At 46.7% G+C, this 24180-nt stretch overlaps 1 protein-coding gene across 9 annotated transcripts in view; it reads right to left on the minus strand.

The window, feature by feature from the left end:
• Positions 1-24180, minus strand: part of PPP1R13B (protein phosphatase 1 regulatory subunit 13B) — a 95233-nt gene that overhangs the window by 19125 nt on the left and 51928 nt on the right. For all 9 annotated transcript variants that reach the window (XM_084970272.1, XM_084970277.1, XM_084970271.1 and 6 more), the window contains one exon: positions 2147-2248. In XM_084970272.1, coding sequence (XP_084826398.1) covers positions 2147-2248 — 102 coding nt within the window. The remainder of the gene's footprint in view (positions 1-2146; positions 2249-24180) is intronic.

Raw genomic sequence — 24180 nt, forward strand, 5'->3', positions numbered from 1 at the left:
AAATACATACAACACTCTTCAAAAGCTTTTCCTCTGTTAATGTGAAAACATACCTGAAGGATAACAGTAGACATTAAATGTTCACAGTCCCATCTGTGTGCAGAAAAGGAACTTAAGGAGAGGTTTAAGTGTGATCGTGAAGGTGCGACGCAGTACACGCTCAGGGAAGGGAGTACGTATGTAGAGGCGCAAAAAGTTAGCATTAACTTGTGATTTATACTGCTGCAAATATCTACTTTTTTAAAATAGCAACACTCAGACCAGTATTTGGAAAAAAAACAAGTAGAATTAGAAAATTTTGTGATCATATAATGCCATGTACATTTCCTCTTAGAACTGTTATTAATGGGATGAAAATACTTTCCAATTTACTTAACTTTTCGGGGGTGGAAGTTCCCAGGCCAGGGATTGAACCCAAGCCACAGCAGTCATAAATGCCGAATCCTTAACTGCTAGGCAACCAGGGAACTCCCAATTTACTTCACTTTTAGTTGTTCTTTATTCTTGTATACCCAATAAACTTTGCAAAACAAGTCCAATTTAAACTATTATTTATGCAAAAGTGGGTAAAATTACATATTCAATAAATGAAAAACAGTGGAACTGGACATTTGGTTATTGAGAAAACCTCTCTACAAAGAAATGAGTGAGACCCAGTTGGTGATTCAGCATGTTCTCGCCACCGCGGTTTCAGAGCATTTAAGCACATCACAGCATACATCACTCCTAGCAGGCATGCGTCATAGGTCTGATTTTTCAGCCCGAGACTAGACCATTGCTTAGAAAAGTTGTGAAACCAAGCAGGACCCTGTGTGGCCCTCCTGGGTGGAAACGCCTTTCTGTGTCCCCATCTCTGATTCATAGGAAAAAGGTTTCAGACACTAACCCTTCCCTGAGTTCCAAAAGGCAGGTTGTTACTGAGTAAGGGAATGCAGACACAGACGAGGGGCAGACAGGAAACAACGGGGTCCTGCTTCCTCCTCAAGGGACACACTTAACAAGACATTTCTCAATCCTTCTGAGGAACTAAGGCCCTCACCCAGGTGGGGGATGGGGTTTCAGGCCGAGCACTAGATTCCTGGACACCAGCCTAGCACCTCACCGCCAACCCATCACAAAGTCACACACCCAGCCACCCTCGCCCCCACTTTTGCTAATAAAAAGGCCTCTCCAGGAGTTCCAACTGAGGTTCAATGGGATCAGTAGCACCTCTGCAGGTTCAATCCTTGGCCTGGCACAGTGGGTTAAAGGATCCAGCGTTGTCACACGTGTGGCACAGGTGCTGTGGCACAGGTTGCAACTGTGGCTTGGATCTGATCCCTGGCCCAAGAGCTCCATATGGTGCAGAGCGGCCAAAAAATTGGGGGGGGGGGCTTCCCTGAAAACCATCGGGCCATTCAGAGTTTTTGAGCACCAGCCGCCCATTTTCCTTGCCTAGCCCTGCAGTAAAGCTTTCTCTTCTCCAAACTTCTTTGTTTCGCTCTGTCTGGCCTTACTGTGTGTTAGTATCAGTTCCAAATCCTGTTACAGGGGTTGGACAGCAGATCTAACAGGCAGTCTATCAAGAGAGTGCTGATGAAGCCCTGCACTGTAATAAACCAAAGAGATGCCTTGTAGGGTGGGACAAAGCAAAGCCACTGTCTTTGGGGCCCACGACCAGGGTCTTATTATGAGTTGCTGGCTTCTTCTAGAACACTAATGCCAACCACACCAGAAGGGAAAGGAGGCAACAACGGAAAGCATCCTTTCTCTCCAAACTTTATCTACAGTTGGGTCAGGTCTGGGGGTTGTGTGTACATATGCCAAGGGTCACATCTTCCTGCCCTGGTCATCTCCCAACTTCAAGAGGCTATAGTCTGCCTGTATTGTTACAGAAGAGATAATCAGGACAGACACTGTTTAACACTTTGGCGGCGTGGTCCTGCTTCCAGGGGTTAGCCACCAATGTATTAACCCCAATCTAAACAATGCAGAAGGAAATTCCCCTGTGGTGCAACGGGTGAAGGAGCTGGCGTTGCTGCAGCTGTGGTGCGGCCCACAACTGTGGTTTGGGTTCCATCCCTGGCCCAGGAATTTCCACATGCCACAGGCTCAGCCAAAAAAAGAACTAATGTAGAACACACTTGTTGAACGTTTAACAACCTACCTTGGCAACCAACATTTGCTGCTGGTTTTCAATTTGCTGTTGTTGCCTAGCTGCCATATCTTGGAGCTCTGAGAGGGTAAGTTCAACACGTGGATTCCCAACCTACAGAGAACAAAATACACTCAGACTGGAATGTATGTTTATCTGCATCGTTTTTCTCGAGGGCCAGGATGCACACATACCAGGATTTTTAAATAGGTTCCTTGAAATTAGGGGAACAGAAATTAATTTATTTTCTCATAAGAACTTTTCCTGGTTGAGGGGGGAGGGATAAATTAGGAGTTTTGGGATTTACATATACACAATCCTATATATAAAATAGACAATCAGGAGTTCCCGTCGTGGCACAGTGTTTAATGAATCCGACTAGGAATCATGAGGTTGCGGGTTCGGTCCCTGCCCTTGCTCAGTGGGTTGGGGATCCGGCGTTGCCGTGAGCTGTGGTGTAGGTTGCAGACGCAGCTCGGATCCCGCGTTGCTGTGGCTCTGGCATAGGCCAGTGGCTACAGCTCCGATTCGACCCCTGGCCTGGGAACCTCCATATGCCGCAGGAGTGGCCCAAGAAATAGCAAAAAGACAAAAAAAAAAAAAAATAGACAATCAACAAAGACCTACTGTGTAGCTCAGGGAACTCTACTCAATATTCCCTATGTGGGAAACAAATCTGAAAAAGAATAGATATGTGTGTATGTATAACTGAATCACTCTGCTGTGCACCTGAAACTAACACAACATTGTAAATCGACTATACTGCAACATAGGATACAAAACCTAAATAAATGTGCGAGTGACACCTAGAGACAAATGCCATCTCACTGCCACCTGGTCTCGAGAAGCTGAAATATATAAAAGATTTAAAACACAAATATCTCATTAAAAACACCACAGGTATGGCCTACACCCAGAGACTGAGTCATTATTGACAGAGAATCATCTATGTGAAATAAACACAAAAAGATAACACATCTGGGGAGTGGCAGCTGAGAGACTCTGCAAGCATCTGTCCCCATTACCCGCCGACGATAAATATCAACATTAGGCATGTCTCTTGTGCTCATCGTAAACTTTGCACTTGAGTCATCGCTTTCCATTGATGAACTCGTTGAAGCCTCACAGTGATGCCTTCAGGTGGCACGCCCCCATTCTACCAATGAGGAAACAGGCAGCATTCAAACGGGGTGCCCCGGGTCAGACGGTCTGTGCAGACAGGCAGGGTTCTGAGGCTCGGTCCTGACCGCCTCCCACGGCACACTGACTCACAAGCACATGCTTCATGAATGTGTTACTGTGCCAGACATGACCAGGCAGCATACCTTCACAACCAATCTATGCGCTGGACAGAGGAGCCGAGGCATCCCAGGAAGAGAGGGAAGGGCCATGGCTGCGGGCACAGAGCTGACAGGGGGGCAGCGTTTCAATTCTGGCCACATCCGTCTCCCACCAGCCCATCTGTGCTAAAACCACACAGATGCAAGGCCCCCCTCAGATGCCCACTTCCTACCTCTAGGTCCATCTGTACTCAGAACCCCCGCTACCTGCCACCACCTGGACACCCCCTGTAATTCCTGTCAGAGGCTCCAACCCCCACGCCTCCAACTCCAGTCCTCCCTGGATTTTACGGTGTTCAAGCACACTCTAGATTCCCAGAAAATGGAATCAGGACTTGTTCAATAGTTTAGCTGGAACACCCACTCTGTTCATCTACAATCCCAAGAAAGCAATACCAAGCACACCCCTTTTCAAATATACATACTGTCAACTGCCAGGTGACAGCAACTTCCATTTGAGAAGAGATCTGTTCATTCTCCAAAAGTGCCTGGTACAACTGTCACAATGCCCCAAATTCCTGCTTTAACACAATAAAGGGTTCTAATTTTCACCTGAGATTTTCCAATCGCAACAAAAGCTTTTGTTTTGATTTTCAGGGCCACACCCGAGACATATGGAAGTTCCCAGGCTAGGGTTCTAATTGGAGCTACAGCTGTCAGCCTACACCACAGCCACAGCAATGCCAGATCCAAGCTGCATCTGCAACCTACACCACAGCTCACGGCAATGCCGCATCATTAACCCACTGAACAAGGCCAGGGATCAAACTCACAACCTCATGGTTCCTAGCTGGATTCACTTCTGCTGCGCCACAATGGGAATTCCCAGAGGGTTTTTTTTAAGAAAACAAAAACATCTGACGCAAATTCAATCCTTTTATGGCAGGCCTATCAGTATGCATTCTCTCTATGTAAACTAAACCCCAGAGGAACAACTTTAAATTCTCCATATGAAATCAATTTATTCAGACAAACCTATGACCTAATTCTTCGCTTATTTCTTCTCGCTGCCTCTAATAAGAAGAAATCAAATCCTGCTCCCTTGGACACATCAAGGTCCCTCATTATCTGATGAGTTCAACTCCAGGTCACAGAGAGGACAAGCCACTGCCACGACTAGCAAAATTAGCTGAAAAGTTCTCCCAGTGACAGACCAGCAGGCTTCTACAAATGCAGGCCCCGAGACAAGGAGACCCCTCCCCAGCCTTGCGCCTGCTAACATCCTTCCAGCAGGGACTGCCGCCTGAGGTCCCAGGGGCCCCCCTCAGGACCCTGAATTCCACAGCCAGGGTTTAGGTTCCCAATGAATGCATAGCACTGCTGTCACCCACTGTCCACAACGAACTTGGCCCGGCCCACCCCCACCCTCAACAAGTGCAGAGAACACCAGAAGCCTCGCACCCCAGCCTTCACGACCACTCATCTGGGCCCGTCACCCCTTCTTTCTCCGGACGTCCACAAACCTACTTGCAGAACAATGAATTAAGAGACTTCACTCCTCCAACTTACAACATTTTATGCACAGTAGGCTCACCTGACAGAAAACTTCTACCAGGGGTCCTCTAGCTAATGCAGGTCCCAGCTCACCCAGCGCCCAGAGCACCAGCCCCTGTGCCTGGCCACAGACTCCGGCCGACGATGGCTTGTTGCGTGGTTTATAGGCGAATCTTTCCACCATGCCTGATCACCATCTACAGAGACAGCATCTTCTCAAACTCCAAAGCCCAGACTTCTTTTCATCCTGTCTTCCCACGGGAGTCTCCGAGCTCGACACCATTTTATCGGTCTCTCTCCCAACACCTCAATAACCCAAATTATTGGGTGAAGGGCTCCATCACCGCCCTTCTATGTCGCCCAACTCATGTCTGCCTGGAAAGGCGATAAGCAGCAGCAGCAATGGAGCTTCATAAATGAAGAAACTAAACTATGTGCTCAAGAGCCCAGCATAAGGGACAGAGAGGGACCAGCACCTCAGTGCTCCCCATTCGCATGACAGGGGGACTGTGACGGGGTCAAGAACACCGCTGTTTTTCTGAGTACGCTACATGTTCAATACCATGACAATTCACTTACCCTCAATGTGCCGAAGGTAATCCTAGACATCAAAAATAACAGAGGAGTTTCCCATGGAAACGAACCTGACTAGCATCCATGAGGACGCAGGTCTGATCCCTGGCCTCGTTCAGTGGGTTAGGGCATTGCCGTGGGCTGTGGTGTAAGTCGCAGATGCAGCTCAGATCCAGCGTTGCTGTGGCTGTGGTGGAGGCCAGCAATTACAGCTCCGATTCGTACCCTAGCCTGGGAACCTCCATATGCTGTGGGTGCAGCCCTAAAAAGACAAAAATAATAACAGAAAAGTGGGAGTTCCCATTGTGGGTCAGCGGGTTAAGAGCCCGACTAGCATCCATGAGCAGTGACGTGCTGCAGTGATAATGCCAGATCCTTAATCTGCTGCACCACAAGGGAACTCTCGGCCAGGTCTTATCCAAAGCAACTTCCAAAGAACAAGACAAGGGTGCTGTGAGGCTAGCATGGTGTCGTCTCAGGCAAAGTACCCCAGCCGGGCCCTACCTTCACTACTGACCAACTGAGAAAGTAGGATTGTGTATGAGTCTTGTGTTTATGTACTTTCATTATTTTTAAATACAGAGATTATTTGTGTGCATTAAAAAACCTTGGGAATTCCCACTGTGGCTCAGTGGCAACAAATCTGACTAGTTTTGTCAGATGCAGGTTCAATCACTGGCCTAAGTGGGTTAAGGATCAGGTACTGCTGCGAGCTGCTACACAGGCTGCAGATGTGGCTCTGCTCCCAAGGTGCTGCGCCTGTGGCGTAGGCCTGCAGCAGCAGCTCCGATTCAACCCCTAGCCTGGAAACTTCCATATGCTGTGGGTGTGGCCCTGAAAAATAAAAAGGGACCAAAAAACCCAAAATGTTTGCTGTTTAAATACATATATAATTTCACAGCACTCATAATAAAAAAAAATCCCATGATTTTCTAAGTTTTATGTTTCTAGATTTAAGATAAGCAACTTTAAAAAAGGTTGATAAGCATATATTCTAGTCCGTTTCAGATACAAAACCTCAAAAACATCCACAGAGGTAAGAAGTTAATGAAATGACAACAGGCTAGTTTAAGAAATAAACAGTGAAGTTTTTGAAATTTACTTTATTTTTTTTTTTTTTTTTTTGTCTTTTGTCTTTTTGTTGCTATTTCTTGGGCCGCTCCCGCGGCATATGGAGGTTCCTAGGCTAGGGGTTGAATCAGAGCTGTAGCCACCGGCCTATGCCAGAGCCACAGCAACGCGGGATCCGAGCCGAGTCTGCAACCTACACCACAGCTCACGGCAACGCCGGATCGTTAACCCACTGAGCAAGGGCAGGGACCGAACCCGCAACCTCATGGTTCCTAGTCGGATTCGTTAACCACTGTGCCACGACGGGAACTCCCTGAAATTTACTTTAATTGAGGCACAACTGACAGATAATAAAACGGCCATTTAAAGTATACTGCTGGGAGTTCCCGTCGTGCCTCAGTGGTTAATGAACCCAACTAGCGTCCATGAGGTTGCGGGTTCGATCCCTGGCCTCACTCAGTGGGTTAGGGATCCGGCACTGTCATGAGCTGTGGTGTAGGTTGAAGAGGTGGCTTGGATCTCGCGTTGCTGTAGCTTTGGCGTAGGCCGGTGGATACAGCTCCGATTAGGCCCCTAGCCTAGGAACCTCCATATGCCACAGGTGCCGCCCTAAAAAAAAAAAAAAAAAAAAAAATACAAAGTACACTGCTGAATGAGTTTTGACAACTGCATGTCACAGTGTAACCACCATCCCAGCCAAGAGCTAGAACACTTCTGTCGTCCCAGAAAGTTCCCTCCTGTGCTTCCCAGTCAATTCACTTCTCCCAACTACAAAACCAGCTGTCCGCGAGGTCAGGGGGAAGGATCAGGCCATGACAGCCTAGTTCTGTACCCTGGAGAAGCTCACGTAGACGGGGTTACAGAACGAACACGTCTTTGGGTTTGGCTTCCTTCGCTCACCACAGCATTTTAGAGACGCAGCCAACTGTTACCTACATCGGGAATGCGGTCCTTCCTACTGTCCAGGGTCCTCAGTATTCAGGCATCTGGGCGTAACAGCTCATCTGCCGATGAGCGCTTGGGCTGATTCCACCCTTGGGCTACAGGAAGAAAACCACCTTGAGCGTTCAAGTGCCAGCGTTTATGTGGACAAATGCTCGGGCTTTTCTTGGGTGACTGATGTCAAGAAGTGGAAGGAGTGGGCTGCGTGGAAAGCATATCTTTAACTTCTAGAGACCACTGAGCTGCTTTCCAAAGTGAAGTACCATTTTACACTCTGACCGGCAACAGGAGAGTTCTAGCATCTCCACACCTTTGCCAACATCTACTGCTGTTAGCGTTTAAATTTTATTTATCCTCCTTTTAAATAATGTTAACCCCTCTTTTTTTTTTTTTTGGTCTTTTTGCCTTTTCTAGGGCTGCTCCCTCGGCATATGGAGGCTCCGAGGCTAGGGGTCGAATCGAGCTGTAGCCCCCGGCCTATGCCAGAGCCACAGCAACATGGGATCCAAGCCGCATCTGCAACCTACACCACAGCTCACAGCAACGCCAGATCCTTAACCCACTGAGCAAGGGCAGGGATCGAACCCGCAACCTCATGGTTCCTGGTCAGATTCGTTAACCCCTGCGCCACGATGGGAACTCCTAAATAATGTTAACCTCTTGGTAACGAAAGAATTCTATGTAAATGGTATTTTGATAAGTAATGAAAAAAGCATAAAAATGTCCATAATTAAGCTATCAACGCTAAACACATTATGATCAGACTCTCAATAAATAGGCCAGCTAGATTTGCCAAAAGTTAGATATAAAGGGGGGGCTGATTTTTCCATGCTAATGTCTCATTTATACTAATAACGTGTAGGTATCACAGCTCATAAAGCTATTAAAATAAAGTATGCTTGACATACAGGCTATCAGAACTAGATTTTTTAAGATATTAAACAAGTGCGACTTACTTGATAATTAGTTAAAAGCTTCAGACCACATGCCAGTTGATAACACAGCTCTTATCAAATGTATGTTCATCTCTTCAGGCAATGTGTTTTTAAATATAATTTTGAAACTGGTGTTATGATAATTCAGTTATGAAAAACATATAATAAAGTTTCTCAAAACAAACCATTGTAGACAATTATGCAATGCACTTGTCTTCCATCCTAAGCCTCTAATTATATGTTTTTGTAGATTTTCAGTCTTTCTAAATATTAGAAAGAAGACTTAGCTTTACAGCCTGTCTAATGTTCTCCTGAAAACATTCTGCCAACATGTGCCAAGCGCATTCTTCCGATGCATGCCCCACACTGTCAAAGACGCCACTTTATCTATGAAAATGCAAGGACTCATCACTTTGACACTATCTACCCCGTTCATGACTTCTCTGTAGAGGTTTTTAAAAAGTCACCCCATTTTCCAGAAAACTTTTTTAGGTATGACTCCTCCAAAACCATCTTAAACAGGTGCTCTATAAAAAGTGACAGGCTGACATTAGTTTCAAGCAACTAAACAGTGACCAGTTTACTCACCCCAACTGCTCCCACCCGAGACTAGGATCCAGCCCGACCCTGACGGTGCATCTGGTGGGCTGGGTCCACGCGGTGGGCTGAAGCCACAGCCACGTGAGGAGATGTGTCTGCTTAGAGCCTCTGTCTACTGGGCACAGGCCACCTCTACCTGTTTTAAAGTGCTCCCGCTTCGCTTGTGTTACCCTGATGGTGCCTTCCTGTCCTGCAATTTTAAGTTCTGTTTGAGTGCATTCTCCCCAAAAGTTGAAAAACTGATGAAGAAAATGACATAAAAGGAAGAATTGACATTTCAAAGGCGTTCCGAAGGACAATTCTCTCACAAGCCTCTCCACCAACCACACCTACCGTGAAGCCATCTCCTCCTTTTGCAAATCCGACACATGTTCACTGCATGACATTTCATGAACCAACCGTTTTAGTGTGTTGTTTCTCACTTACATGAGCATGGCTTCATTTTCTCTTCTTTTCTTTTTTTTTGTCTTTTTGCCATTTCTTGGGCCGCTCCTGAGGCATATGGAGGTTCCCAGGCTAGGGGTCGAATCGGAGCCGTAGCCACCGGCCTACGCCAGAGCCACAGCAACACGGGATCCGAGCCGCGTCTGCAACCTACACCACAGCTCACGGCAACGCCAGATCCTTAACCCACTGAGCAAGGGCAGGGAAACTGAACCCGCAACCTCATGGTTCCTAGTCAGATTCGTCAACCACTGCGCCACGACGGGAACTCCATGGCTTCATTTTCATGTGTTTTATTTATATCTGTGAAGGCAGGCTGGGACTCAGCAGTCCACCTTTCTTTATCTCACAGGTCGGGTATTAGCCCCTAACCGTGGCAGAAACTACAGCTCGGTTTCTGTGGGTGAAGGCTTTACAGACAGTGTGGCTGGGCAGTCCTGGCTTGAGACTCCTCCTGCGACAGAGCCAAACCCCAGCCAGGGCAGTAGTCCGTTTAGGGCTGGAGGATCTGGTTCCAAGATGGCTCGTGCGCATGGCTACCAACGTGGTGCTGGCTGCTGGCAGGAGGCCTCAGTTCTTCTCCAAGGCGGCCCCTTCTCAGAGCTGCTTTTCCAGTGTCTTCTGGACACAGTGGCTGCCTTCCCTCAGAGCAAGCAATTCAGGAGAGAGAGCCAATCTTTTTATGCACTAACTCAGAAGTCACACAACCTCACCTTCCCCACATCCTGTTAGGAGCAAGTCACTAGGCTTGGAGATGAGGACAAGAGGCTCAGCCTTTGAAGGGAAGCATGTTAAAGCATCTGCAGACATCCTTAAAAACCACCACATCCACTGACTGTAAAATCTCATGAAGACTATATACTTCTACCACTGTCTTACTCACTACTTAGGAGTTTGGTTGTTCTTCCCAACAGCACTATCGTAATCCAAAGAAGACAGAGAATGCTTACGAGCAAGTCTAAGAGAGCAAGGTAAGAGGCCAATCAATAAAGGTTTAATGGGAGTTCCCTTCGTGGCTCAGCAGTTAATGAACCCAACTAGGATCCATCAAGATGTGGGTTCAATCCCCGGCCTAGCTCGGTGGGTTGGGGCTCCAGCGTTGCCGTGAGCTGTAGTGTAGGTTGCAGACACGGCTTGGATCCTGCATTGCTATGGATGTGGTGTAGGCTGGCAGCTGTAGCCCGGATTCGACCCCTAGCCTGGGAACTTCCACATGCCGCAGGTGTGGCCCTAAAAAGCAAAATAAATAAATAAATAAAGGTTTAACTATAAATGCTGCTTTTTTTCCTCAATGCCTAACCTGTATCCATTCCTTGGTAATCAATTAACAGCAAAGACTAAGGGATTTTGTCAGCAATTAAACACATATCAGCTAATGGGTCACTTCGGATATCAGCTTTAATCCTGATATGCTGATTTTATTTATTTTTATTAAAGTGTAGTTGATTTACAATGTTGTGCCCATGTCTGCTGAATAGCAAAGCGACCCGGTCATACATACATGTATACACATTCCTTTCTTATGTTCCATCGTGGTCTATCCCGAGAGAATGAAAACAGGTCCCTGTACCACACAAGAGGCCCTCACTGCTTATCCATTCTAAATGGAGTAGTTTGCATCTACTAACCCCAAACTCCTAGTTCATCCCACTCCTCCCTCCACCCCTTTGGTAGCCACAGTCTGTTTCCTACATCTGTGAGTCTGTTTCTGTTCGGCAGATGGGTTCATTTGTGCTATGTTTTAGATTTCACATATAAGTGATATCATACGGTATTTGTCTAACTTACTTCACTTCATATGATAATCTCTAGTTGAATCCATGTTGCTGAAAAAGTCATTATTTCATTCTTTTTTATGGCCAAGTAGTACTCCCTTGTATTTACACACCTTATTTTCTTAATCCGCTCACCTGCTGACGGACACTTAGGTTACTTTCATGTCTTGGCTATTGTGAATAGTACTGCTATGAACACAGGGGGGCATGAATCTTTTTGAATTATAGTTTTGTCCACACATGTGCCAGGAGTGGAACTGCAGGATCATATGGTAGGTTCCATACTTTTCTGAGGAACCTCCATACTGTTTCCCAGAGTGGTTCTATCAACTTACATTCCCACCAATAGTATGGGAGGGTTTCCTTTTCTCCACACCCTCTCCAGCATGTTTTTGTTTTTGGTTTTTTTTTTGTCTTTTGTTCTTTTTAGGGCCGCACTCGCGGCATATGGAGGTTCCCAAGGCTAGGGGTCTAACTGGAGCTGTAGCTGCCGGCCCACACCACAGCCACAGCCACGCCAGATTCGAGCCGTGTCTGCAACCTACACCACAGCTCATGGCAACACCGGATCCTTAACCCAGTGAACGAGACCAGGGATCGAACCTCCAACCTCGTGGTTCCTAGTCGGATTCATTTCCGCTGCGCCACGATGGGAAATCCCAGCATCTGTTTTTTGTAGATTTATTAATGATGGCCATTCTGAAAGGTGTGAGGTGGTATCTCACTGTAGTTTCAATTCACATTTCTCTAATAATTAGTAAAATTGTAGGAGTTCCCATCGTGACTTGGTGGAAAGGAACCCGATTATTACGCATGAGGACACAGGTTCGATTTCTGGGCTCACTCAGTGTGTTAAGGATCCAGCATTGCCCTGAGCTGTGGTGTAGGCTGGCAGCTGCAGCTCTGATTCGACCCCTAGCCTGGGAACTTCCCTAAAAAGACCAAAAAAAAAAAAATTAGTGAAATTTGAGCATTTTTTCATGTGCCTATTGGCCATCTGTATGTCCTCTTTGGAGAAATGTCTATTTAGGTCTTCAGCCCATTTTTCAATTGGTTTTTTGTTGTTGTTGATTTGTATGAGTCGTTTGTAAATTCTGAAGATTAAGCCCTTGTCAGGTGCATCATTTGCAACCATTTTCTTCCTTTCTTCAGGCTGTCTTTTCATTTTTTTGCTTATGGTTTCCTTTGCTGTGCAAAAAGCTTGTGAGTTTGGTTAGGTTCCATTTACTTATTTATGTTATTTCTACTGCCTTGGGAGACTAAAAAACTATTTGTACAGTTGATGTCTGAGAATGTTTGGCCTGTGTTCTCCTCTAGGAGTTTTATGATGTCATGTCTTATGTTTAAGTCTTTAAGGCACTGTGAGTTTATTTTTGTGTATGGTGTGAGAGTACGTTCTAGTTTCACTGATCTGGTATGTGATTTTAATACTCAAATAACTTCATCTTTGGTTATAACAGGTAAGTTCTTAGCATCACTGTAATATTATTTGGGAAAAAAATTCCCTAAGCTTTGAAGTTTCTTTCGTGTTCAGTTTATGTGAAGAACACCCTTACCCACTGTGAGCCTAGCCACCCACCCTGGCTGCTCCCAAAGGAGCTCAGGTCCAGGGTTCCTACCACCAAATTCACGTTATTTATATGCCACCTGTCTGAAACCTTGTTTCTTTCCACCCCAGGCTTCCTCCCTAAGCTCCCAACTTGCATGAACGGCTCCAGAGCCGTCTCTGACTTGAGGCTACCTGCCGCGACAGGAGCTGGTGCTCAGCACTCTTGGTCTCTCTCACATCCTTGCCTGCCTCTCCCTTCCAGAAGCAACACTTTCCCACCACCCTGCTTTTGCTCTCATTCCCCCTTCTATCCACAATGCCTCCCCCCACCTCCTAAATTCTTCCTATCCTTCAAGATCAAGCAGCAATGCCACCCGCTTCCTGAAGGTGTCCCTGCGTGTCTAAGGAACTGCTTACACAACTGTTTGGACACTCAGGATCTTTCTTTTTTTTTTTTTTTTTCTTTTTTCTTTTTAGGACTGTACCCACAGCATATTTAAGTTCCCAGGCTAGGGGTAGAATCAGAGCTGTAGCTGCAGGCCTACACCACAGCCACAGCAATGCTGGATCCAAGCCGAGTCTGCAACCTATACCACAGCTCACAGCAACACCAGATCCTTAACCCATTGAGCAAGGCCAGGGATCAAACCCGTGTCCTCATGGATACTAGTCAGGTTCGTTAATGGCTGAGCCACAACAGGAACTCCTCCTCATTTTCTTGAAAGATGATTTTCAAGGAATTTCTTTTCTTGTAGGTAATATTGTTCTCAAATGTTTCTTTTGCAGGTTTTCTTTAAAGAAAGGCCGCCCTGTCAGCCAACAACTCCTCTTGTTTACACCAGCATCTCAAGTGACATTTCCTTTAAGTTGCCGTTTATAAATAATAGGATGCTTTTTGAGCTTATAGCTCTATAACCTTGAAATTTTTATTTTCAAATATTGCCTTTGAAAATAAGTCTCTCTGGGATTCACGTAGCTGTGACTCCACTGCCAGGTGCAGCCAGCAAAGCCTCACAAGGCTCCCTGCCTCCAGCCTCACTCCTGCCCCTCCACCCAGACGTACAACTCACACACCAGCACCCAGGGATCTTCTGAAGCACAGCTGATCCTGCCTTTCTCTTACTTGGCCTCCTCCCAGAGCAGAGCCAGTGCTCCAGCCCCCCGCCCTCGCCCTCGCCCTCGCCTGGTTGTCCACAGCACGTCCACAACTCTCTGCCACCGCACAGCCCTGCATCTCCTTTCCTGTCTCTGTGGAAGCCTCTGGTCCCCAACCCCCGTCCCCTCCTGCTACTCTGGTGCCTTGTCCTCCTCTCACCACACTCCTGACACTGTGTTGTGGTTTACCTGCTTACACACCTCTCTCCAGAAACACCCCTTCTTTCTCTGTGAAATCTGAGGTAGACTTCGAGTAGCCACCACCAAACACCTTGCATTTATAAGGTCTTTGGTCTAGCTAAAATAAAAATAAATTGGAAACAGGGAACTATATTCAGTATTGTGTAATAATCTATAACGGAAAAGAATACGAAAAAGAATGCATATATATGCATAACTGAATCACCTTTCTCTACACCAGAAACCAACACAACATTGTAAATAACTACATTTCAATAAAAATAAGTGAACTGAGTAGAACTCAGAATAAAGAACTTCCGAGCCTGAGTGGTAAGACACCTGAGTGTCTGCTTACGATTCTTTAAACTGTATGTGTTTTACATATTCTTCTGTTTATTAATTTCTCAATAAGAAAGTAAGACAGGGGAGTCCCACTGTGGCCCAGCGAGTTAAGAACCCAACTGGTATTCATGTAGGTTCGATCCCTGGCCTCACTCAGTGGTTTCAGGATCTGGCACTTCTGAAAGCTGTAGCGTAGGTTGCAGATGTGGCTCGGATCTGGCGTTCCTGTGGCTGTGGTGTAGGTTGACAGCAGCTGCAGCTCCAATGTGACCCCAGCCCAGGAATGTCCATATGCTGTGGGTGCGGCCCTAAAAAGAAAAAAGGTGAGAAAGAAAAAAGAATTAGACCAGATGGCCAATATTACTCCCACCTGGAGATAGTGTTCTCACTTATTCAGCAAACCAAAAGGAGGGATAATAATATCAAGGGACATTAGAAACATCCAGGTTTTTGGTAGGTTTTTTTGTTTGTTTTTGTTTTGTTTTGCCTTTTGTCTTTTTTAGGGCCACCCCCAAGTCATACGGCGGTTCCCAGGCTAAGGGTCTAATTAGAGCTGCAGCCACCGGCCTACACCACAGCCACAGCAAGGCCAGATCTGAGCCGCGTCTGTGACCTACACCACAGCTCACGGCAACACCGGATCCTGAACTCACTGAGCGAGGCCAGGGATTGAACCCGCAACCTCATGGCTCCTAGTCAGATTCATTTCCGCTGCGCCACAACAGGAACTCCTAGGTTTACTTTTATCACATAAAATGTTCATTAAAGTTGAACCTGTCTAACATCTCATTATATCCTGAGCTGGTATATTTCACATTCTAACAATTACTAAGTCTCACAAATTAATAAGAGGCAATTAGACTTCCAAAACATATTCTGGCTCCCACACCCTGCAAGAACACTATAATATGCTACCTCTTCCTATCAGTGTGAATTACTCTTATGATTAAAATTCACCCATATTGGGAGTTCCTGTCATGGCTCAGCAGAAACAAATCCAACTAGTATCCATGAGGATTTGGGTTCGATCCCTGGTCCCGCTCAGTGGGTTAAGGATCCAATGTTGCCATGAGCTGTGGTCTAAGTCGCAGATGAGGCTCGGATCCCATGCTGCTGCGGCTGTGCCTGTGGTGTAGGCTGGCAGCTATAGCTCTGATTTGACCCCTGGCCTGGGAACTTCCATATGCCATGGGTGTGACTCTGAAAAGCAATAAATAAATAAAAATAAAAAATAAAAAAATAAAATTCACTCATATCAATCCAGTTTGGATTAACCACATTTATACACAAAGCAATAGCCCAGGAGCAGTCAGGGCTAGAAAGACCAGCAGGAGAACAGGACTACAGAAAAGCATAAACATAAACACCAGTAAGGGAAACCATCCCCATGCCACAGGAGCACTACGAGCTGGACGCTGTGGTAAGTGCCCTGCTCTGACAATGAGACCCGCAAAACACTCCTGACAGCAACATCTAAAAGGCAAGATAAATCCCAACCACCCATTTTTATTTATTTTTTGGTCTTTTTTCCATTTCTTGGGCCGCTCCTGAGGTATATGGGAGGTTCCTAGGCTAGGGGTCCAATTGGAGCTGCAGCTGCCAGCCTACACCAGAGCCACAGCAACGCGGGATCTGAGCCGCATCTGTGACCTACACCACAGGTCAAGGCAACGCCAGATCCCCAACCCACTGAGCAAGGGCAGGGACCGAACCCGCAACCTCATGGTTCCCAGTCAGATTCGTTAACCACTGTGCCACGACGGGAACTCCCCCAACCACCCATTTTTAAAAGCAACACCAAGCTGACAAAAGAAGAAGGATGTTACAGGGGCCAAAATTAAAAGACACCAGAAGCTCTGGGCATTGAGGAAATATCAAAGCTGGCTTGTGCCCACCTGGAGAATTGCCTGCTAGAGCCTGGCATTAAAAAAGATGATTTTCCAGGGGGGAAAACCTCACCACAAGAACAAGCCTCTCGCATAGGGTCTCCTTCATCCCTCTCCAGGGGAGAAGAGGGAACAGTGGAAGCAGCGCTGGTGCAGAGCCCTGGATGTGGAATGTCCAGGATGCTCTAAAATTAACTGCCTACAGCCGTGCGCCAGCAGTGGCTCTGTGTGCCGGCCGCGCCACTGCCCTCTGCCAGCCGGCAGGAGGAAGAGGCCTGCAGAGGATGCTCCTTCAGATGGAAGCAGCGCTACAAGCACCGTGAATCAAGATGAGTGGGAAACCATCCCAATACACACACTTTGGATAAAGAGAGAAGGATGAGGACCAGCCCCTGGTGGCGAGTCCAACAGGAGATGCCCACATACATCCAAGACCCCAAATCGGTGTGAGAGTGCATGAGAAATATACCCCAAACCCGCAGATGGGGGCAGGGGAAACCCGCCTTTCTTCATCAGGGTCTGAGTGGAAGGGGACAACTCCTCTAAGAATCTGTAAACACTAGCGAGCCCTCGTGTAAGCTTTGAGGCCCACAAAGGGGACCACAGAGCAAGTCTAGCTGCATGCCCAGTTACTGACCAAGGCAAATGCTACCTCTCGGGAAAATGCCACCTTCACGAGGACCTCAAAAATGCTCACAGGCCAACTTCCAAGGAAAACGAGCAGCTCATTGTGAAAAATCAAAGCACACAAAGATCATGGTACCATGACTTAAAGCCAGGAGAAGTGACATATGCAGATACTGAAATTATTGTTGCAGAATATATAATAACTATGTTTAATGAACTAAGAGAAGCTTAAAATATGAACAAAGAATAACAAAAAAGAGGTAGAAAAGAACCAACCAACCTCCAGAATTGAAACCTTTTTTCCCCTTTCCTTTCCTTTTTTTTCTTTTTACGCTGTACCCATGACTGAGACCATGGCATATGGAAGTTTCCAGGCTAGGGGTCAAATCGGAGCTGCAGCCGTCAGCCTACGCACAGCCACAGCCACACTGGATCCGAGACACATCCATGACTTACGCCACAGCTTGTGGCAACATCGGTTCCTTAACCCACGGAGCAAGGCCAGGGATCAAACCTGCATCCTCATGGACACTATGTTGGGTTCTTAACTCACTGAGCCACAATGGGAACTCCTGGAATTGAAAACTTTTAATTCTCAAAACCATTTTGTTGTAGTTGACATAAACTGTACATATCCAAAGTGTACAATTTGAAACCGTCACCACAATCAAGAAAATGGACAGAACCATCACCCTCAAAATTTCCTTGAGTCCCTTTCTAATCCCTTCTCATACCTCCCATACCCACTCCCAGCTGCCAGGTCCACAGGCAGCCCCCCATCTACCTTCGGTTATGAGAGCTTAGTTTATGTCTTCTAGAATATTATATAAATAGAATCATAGTGTGTACTCTTTCGTCTGACTTCTTTCTTTCGGCCTAATGATTCTGAGATTCATCTATGTTGCAGCATGCATCAGGGGCTCATTCCATTGTGTGGATATATCAGTATTTCTGTCTATTCGCCTGTTAACAGACATTAGGGTTTTTCCTAGATTTTTGGCTGCCACACAGCAAACTGCTGCGAACATTCACCTACAAGTTTACATGGACATCTGCTTTCCCTTCTCCTGCACAGATACCTAGGAGGAGAATTTCTGGACTGTACAACATATTTATGTTCAAGTTTCACAGCAACTGTCTAAGAGGGTTCCAGACTTCAACATTTTCCCTTCTCAGCAGCCGTGTGTAAGGGTCCCAGGCTCTCTGCACATGTGCCAGTACTTGCTATCACCAGCCTTTTCAGTTTTAGACATTCTAATAGGTGTGTGCTGGTGTCTCACTGTGGCTTTAATTTGTATTTCCCTGAAAACTAGCGGTGTGAGGTATGTTTACACGTGCTTAAGTGACATTCATATACCTTCCTTAGTGAAGTATCTGTTCCATGTTTTGCCTGTTTTTTCTAAAATTGGGTTATTTTATTTTTTATTTTTGGTCTTTTTAGGGCCACACCCATGGCATATGGTAGTTCCCAGGCTAGGGGTCAAATTGAAGCTATAGCTGCCAGCCTACGCCACAGCCACTGCAACATGGGATCCCCGATGCGAGATCAGGGTTGAACCCGCATCCTCATGGATACTAGTCAGATTTGTTTCTGCTGTGCCACAACAGGAACTCCCTGGTTATTTATTCTTAATGAGATCTGAGAGTTCTTTATATATTCTCCATACAGCCCTTTGTCAGGTATAGGATTTGCAAGTGTTTTCTCCCAGACTGTACTTTGTCTTTTCATAACAAATAATATTAAAAGCACATTATGGAAGTTTCTGTGTGGCACAGCGGGTTAAGGATGCTGCGTTGCTGTAGCTGTGGCGCATGGCATAACTGTAGCACAGGTTCAATCCCTGGCTGGGGAACTCCCATATGCCATGGTCACAGCCAAAAAAAGGAAAGAAAGAAAAAGGAAAAAAGCATATTATGTACTAACATCCAAGACAGAATTTATTAACTGAAAGATGTATCTTAAGAAATTATCCAGAACACAGTACAAAGAGACAAGGAAAGTGAAAATATGAATGAGAAGTTAGGGGAGTTCCCGTCGTGGCGCAGTGGTTAACGAATCCGACTAGGAACCATGAGGTTGCGGGTTCGATCCCTGCCCTTGCTCAGTGGGTTCACGATCTGGCGTTGCCGTGAGCTGTGGTGTAGGTTGCAGACGCGGCTCGGATCCCACGTTGCTGTGGCTCTGGCGTAGGCCGGTGGCTATAGCTCCGATTCAACCCCTAGCCTGGGAACCTCCATATGCCTCGGGAGCGGCCCAAGAAATAGCAACAACAAAAGACCAAAAAAAAAAAAAGTTAGAAATAAAATGAAAGAGGGAGTTCCCAATGCGGCGTGGCGAAAACGAATGCGACTAGTATCCATGAAGATGCGGGGTCGGTCCCTGGCCTCGCTCACTGGGTTGGGGATCCAGTGCTGTCGTGAGCTGTGGTGTAGGTCGTACAGGTGGTTCGGATCCTGTGTTGCTGCCGCTGTGGCGTAGGCAGGAAGCTGCAGCTCCAATTTGACCCCTAGCCTGGGAACTTCCATGTGCCACAGGTGCGGCTCTAAAAAGCAAAAAAAAAAAAAGAATAAAATGAAAGATATGACGTATGTCTAATCAAATTTCCAAAAGAAGAAAAAAGAAAGAATGTGGAAGAAGAAACACCTGTAGAGAGAACTTTCCAGATAGATTAATAGATGCCAATCCTCAAAATCAGTAAATTCAACAAATCCCAACAGGAGGAGTTCCTGCTGTGGCTCAGTGGTAATGAACCCGACTGGTATCCCTGAGGATGAGGGTTCGCTCCCCGGCCTCATTACGTGGGTTAAGAATCTGGCGTAGCCACAAACTGCTGTATAGGTCGCAGTTACAGGTCAGATTTGGTGTGGCTGTGGCTGTGGCATAGGCTGGCAGCTGCAGCTCCAATTCAAGTCCTAGCCTGGGAACTTCCATATGCTGTGAGTGCAGCCCTAGACAACAAAAACAAACAAAAACCCAACAGGAGTAATTAAAAGAAATGCACACCTAGTTCTGCTCAAAACAGAATTATTGACTCTTAATTTCATTAAATCTCAAAACCACTAAATGACAGGAAAGGGATTTCTGACATCAGATAATATAAAACCACAACAACCACAGGCTACGAGGAATGGAGACAATGAAAACGTCTGGAAGCTAGAGAATGGATGAGGGTAACCAACTTAGTGCAGCTGAGACAAACCTCAGGACAGAAGAGTTCAAACTGCATAAACAGCCAAGTCACATCACGAGCTTCAAAAGGTTCAGGAATTGGCAAAATTGCAACTCTGGAAAGGGGGGTGAAAAGTAAGGCACCTAAAATACAGCAGACTGCGTGACAGACATTTTAAAAAGAGTAAAATGCTAGACCTCCTTTCCAACTCTGGGTGACTGCCTCTCTCCCAACAAGTTTATTCACCAGGCAACTGAAATGTTACCGGAGCTGGGAGATGACAGTCACAGCTGAATCCCGGGTACCATATAAAGAAGACCAAGTGACCATACCAGGAATACTTGCCTCCAGAAATAAACACTCACATCTACCGTCAATTGATTCGACAAAGGTGCCAAGACAATCCAATGGGGGGAACAACAGTCTTTCACTGAATGGTACTGAGATAACTAGGTGTTCACACACAAAGGAGTAAAAAAATTAACTCAGAATGGACTGTAGACTGCAATGTAAGAGCTAAAACTATAAAGCTCTTAGAAGAATGAGGGTGGGGTGGCGGCAGGATCTATTGGCCTTGGCAACTTAGTGGATGTACAAGAACAAAGCAGAAATCGACTCAGATTTTAGCACGACTGGCTGAGAAAACAAAAAAGTACTTTCAGGACACCTAAGTAAATACCCACTTTCCTTCTGAGAGCTTTGGGGCCTGCTAGATAGAGGCTACATACACGAGCAGCTCCCAGTGAAAAACCCCAGCACTGGGGGCCCCAACAAGCTTTCCTGGTCGACGACGTTTCACACAGGCTGTCACAAGTAGCTGTGGGAGCATTAAGTGTGGCCTGTGTGACTCCACTGGGGAGTCTGTGCCTGTGTCCCCAGCCATCACCGCACATGCCTGAATCCTGCGCTGGACTAAATCACAGCCGTGAAGACGGCCCTCTGCTGAGTCTTGTGAGTCCTGCGGCAAATCACTGACACAGGGATGGTGCTGGGACCCCTCACACAGGCACACACACTGAGAATAAGTCAATTTACCTTTACGCCATAAAGCTAAACCAGATCTCCAACATTCTGTCGGATAAGTAAGTTCTAAATGCTTATGACAGTGTGGACATGTAACCTGGAGGTCCCCAAACCTGGTGGGGCAATAGATTCATGGAGGGATCTCTCCAGACCCACCCCCAGACTCACTGAATCCAAAGTTCTGCCAGTGGGACCTGGGCCCTTACACCTTAGACAACCTGACTTCGTGACCTGCAACTTTTGGAGAGCGTAACTTCCCCAAGCTTCCTGCCCCAGCAGCTACTGGCGAGCGTGAATCACCCAAGTTCAGCACCCTGTCCTTCGCTTCCAACCCACACGCCGCCTGGTCCGCTCCTAGCTGCTGTGGCCCACAAGGGAGACAGTTCGGTGTGCCATTATTCTGCACGCAGGGTGTCCACAACACACTTTTGGAGAAGGTTATTTTTAACATCTCGTTAGCTTTAAAAGTGCTTGGTGGACAACAAAGTGCATTTCGAAGGCAACCTATCATTAGGCTTAAAAGGCAGGTGGGTGTGCCATCAAATACAGTACCGGCTTTGATGCCATGCTTCCAGCAAGAGTCAGACCTCTAGACCAGCCCTCTACCTTCCTCTGATCACAAGCTCAATAAAGGCTACACACACATTTTTAATTTCGGTTTTGGGTTTCAGTTTTGTTGTTCATGAAATGTAAACATTACCCGCATGTTAACAAGCAAGAACTTCATCCTGGAAAAGATCTCAGACCGATCCCCTCATAGTACCTAGACGCGCTTTACTGCATCCTTGGACTCCTCTGAGTCTTGTCCCTCAGCACACACCCAGCTCAATACACACGGCCTACTCCATGCAGTCAGTTCACCTTCCTGAAGCTCAGGTCACAGGAAAAGGATCGTCAACATTCTGCGGGACAAGGAAGTTCTGAATGCTTACGACACTGGGGACAAGTAACCTGGAGGTCCCCAAACCTGGTGGGGCAATGGACTTGTTCAGGGAGTTTTCCAGGCCGAGTCCAGATTTGGTAAATCAAAAGTTCTGCCAGTGGGGCCTGGGCCTTCATTTCCTAAGACTTTCTGAAGAACATACGCCTCGCAGAACTCCTCCAGAGGCTCTATATCTGGAGTGGACAAGTATGTCAGAAGGCAGGAGTAAGAAGAGGGTTTGTGGAATGATCCTTAGAAACTGGATGATAAGCAAGGAGAATATGTGATCTTGGCACCAGGAATAGCTCTGTCTGAGTGACACATGATTGGGACATCAGAACCCAGGAGAAGAAAATAAGATATAGGACATCACTTCGCTCTGCAGTGGACAATATCTGCAAGTCGAAAATAAACAGTATTAAATGATTTTTAACTTTATCCTTTTGCTTTTTGGCTGTGCCCACAGCATGCAGAAGTCCCTGCACCAGGGACTGAACCTGAGCCACAGTAGTGACAATACTGAGTCCTTAACTGCTAGGCCACCAGGGAACTCATGGTTTTCAACTTTATAACCAATGTATACACAAAGTATAAAAGTCTTAATTAGACTTTTATTGTCACCACTGTACTGAAAGGACAGCTGAGGGGTTTCCTTGTGATGCAGCAGGTTAAGGATTCAGCATTGTCTCTGCACTGGCTCAGGGGGCTGCTGAGGCAGCAGTTTGATTCCTTAGCCCAGGAACTTCCATGTACCTTGGGTGCAGCTGGGAAAAAAAAACAAACAAAAAAAACCTGACAGGCGGGAGGGAAGGGGAGATGGAGGAAAGGAAAGGAGTGCTAACACCCTCATCTTACAAGGAGGGAGGCCCAGAGCTCTGGTTTAAAGTTGATCATACAAAGAAAGAGGTATGTAGGTATATCACTCAAAGTCACGATGGTGGCCAAGAAAAGAAATAAAACCCCAACTCAATAATAGTAAGTTCGAAGGCACAGAGGCAAAGTAATTTGCTCCAACTTAGCTAGTGAGAAAGTTCAGAAGTCAGTGTCTGAACACGGGCCTCCGTGCTCCAGATCTGTGATGTTTACCAGGCTGAGGCTGTGCCGAGCACCGCACGCGGAGGTCAACGGCCCAGGGATCTCTAGCTAGCTAGCGGCAGAGCTAGAAGGAGAAACAAAATCTCTAACCTTAAAGTCACTTGGAAACGTTACTACTAAAATTCCTAGAAAAGATCATGGTGAAAATTTCTCTCACTGTTCGTTCTTCTCTCAGTCTTCACTTCTGCTCATTCTTTGAACACGCACTAACATTTCTTAAGAAGAGCCCTTCCAGGTAGACAAACTTCCTCCCCTATAATTGCCGCTAGGCCTCTTCTCCAACTCTACCCCGCAGGATAAAAGAAATCCCCGCTCCTGGAGACAGCTGCGAAGACTTAACCCCCCAGCCACCTTGTCTTTCGGACCTGACAGAAGGATTAAGACGCTGAAGATGCAACGTAAATCTGCCTGCCTATCTCTCAGTCTACAAATGAGACCATGTGCTCTCTGGGGACAGGCCACTGTCACGAGCAGAGAGGTGCACCACTGCTGCTCCAGGACATGCCGTGAGCAGCATCGGGAAAGGGCGTGGGGCGCACTGCTCTGCCTGAGAGCGTCCAGTGCGCGGCCGCAGTGGGGACTGCTAAGACCGTTACCACTCAGTGATGGCCCTCACACCTTCATAAAAATGTTTGCAATAGTCAACAGAAAGGACCGCTTCTACAGGGAAAATAAAGGGAAACCTCAGTAAAGTGGAGTCAGGAGGCCACAACACACGAACCACTGGACACTTGGACACGAGTGGGTGCAGATCCCCGCAGGCAGTAACAGCCCCCACCCAGCAGCAGCACGAGCAAGCTCCGCCTGGCCCGGCAACAACTTGGTCAGGGAAGAGCCCCCCAGCTCCCAGTTTCCTCCACACACGTTTTGTTTGTAACAGCCCCTCCCAACTTCCCCTTCTCTATAAGCGTTTCCTCCTGTTT

This window comes from Sus scrofa, chromosome 7 (assembly GCF_054392235.1).
Source record: "Sus scrofa isolate SSC_HxYL_T2T_F1_AM1 chromosome 7, Sscrofa_HxYL_maternal_Yorkshire_Landrace_v2.0, whole genome shotgun sequence".
In the NCBI taxonomy this organism is placed as follows: Eukaryota; Metazoa; Chordata; class Mammalia; order Artiodactyla; family Suidae; genus Sus; species Sus scrofa.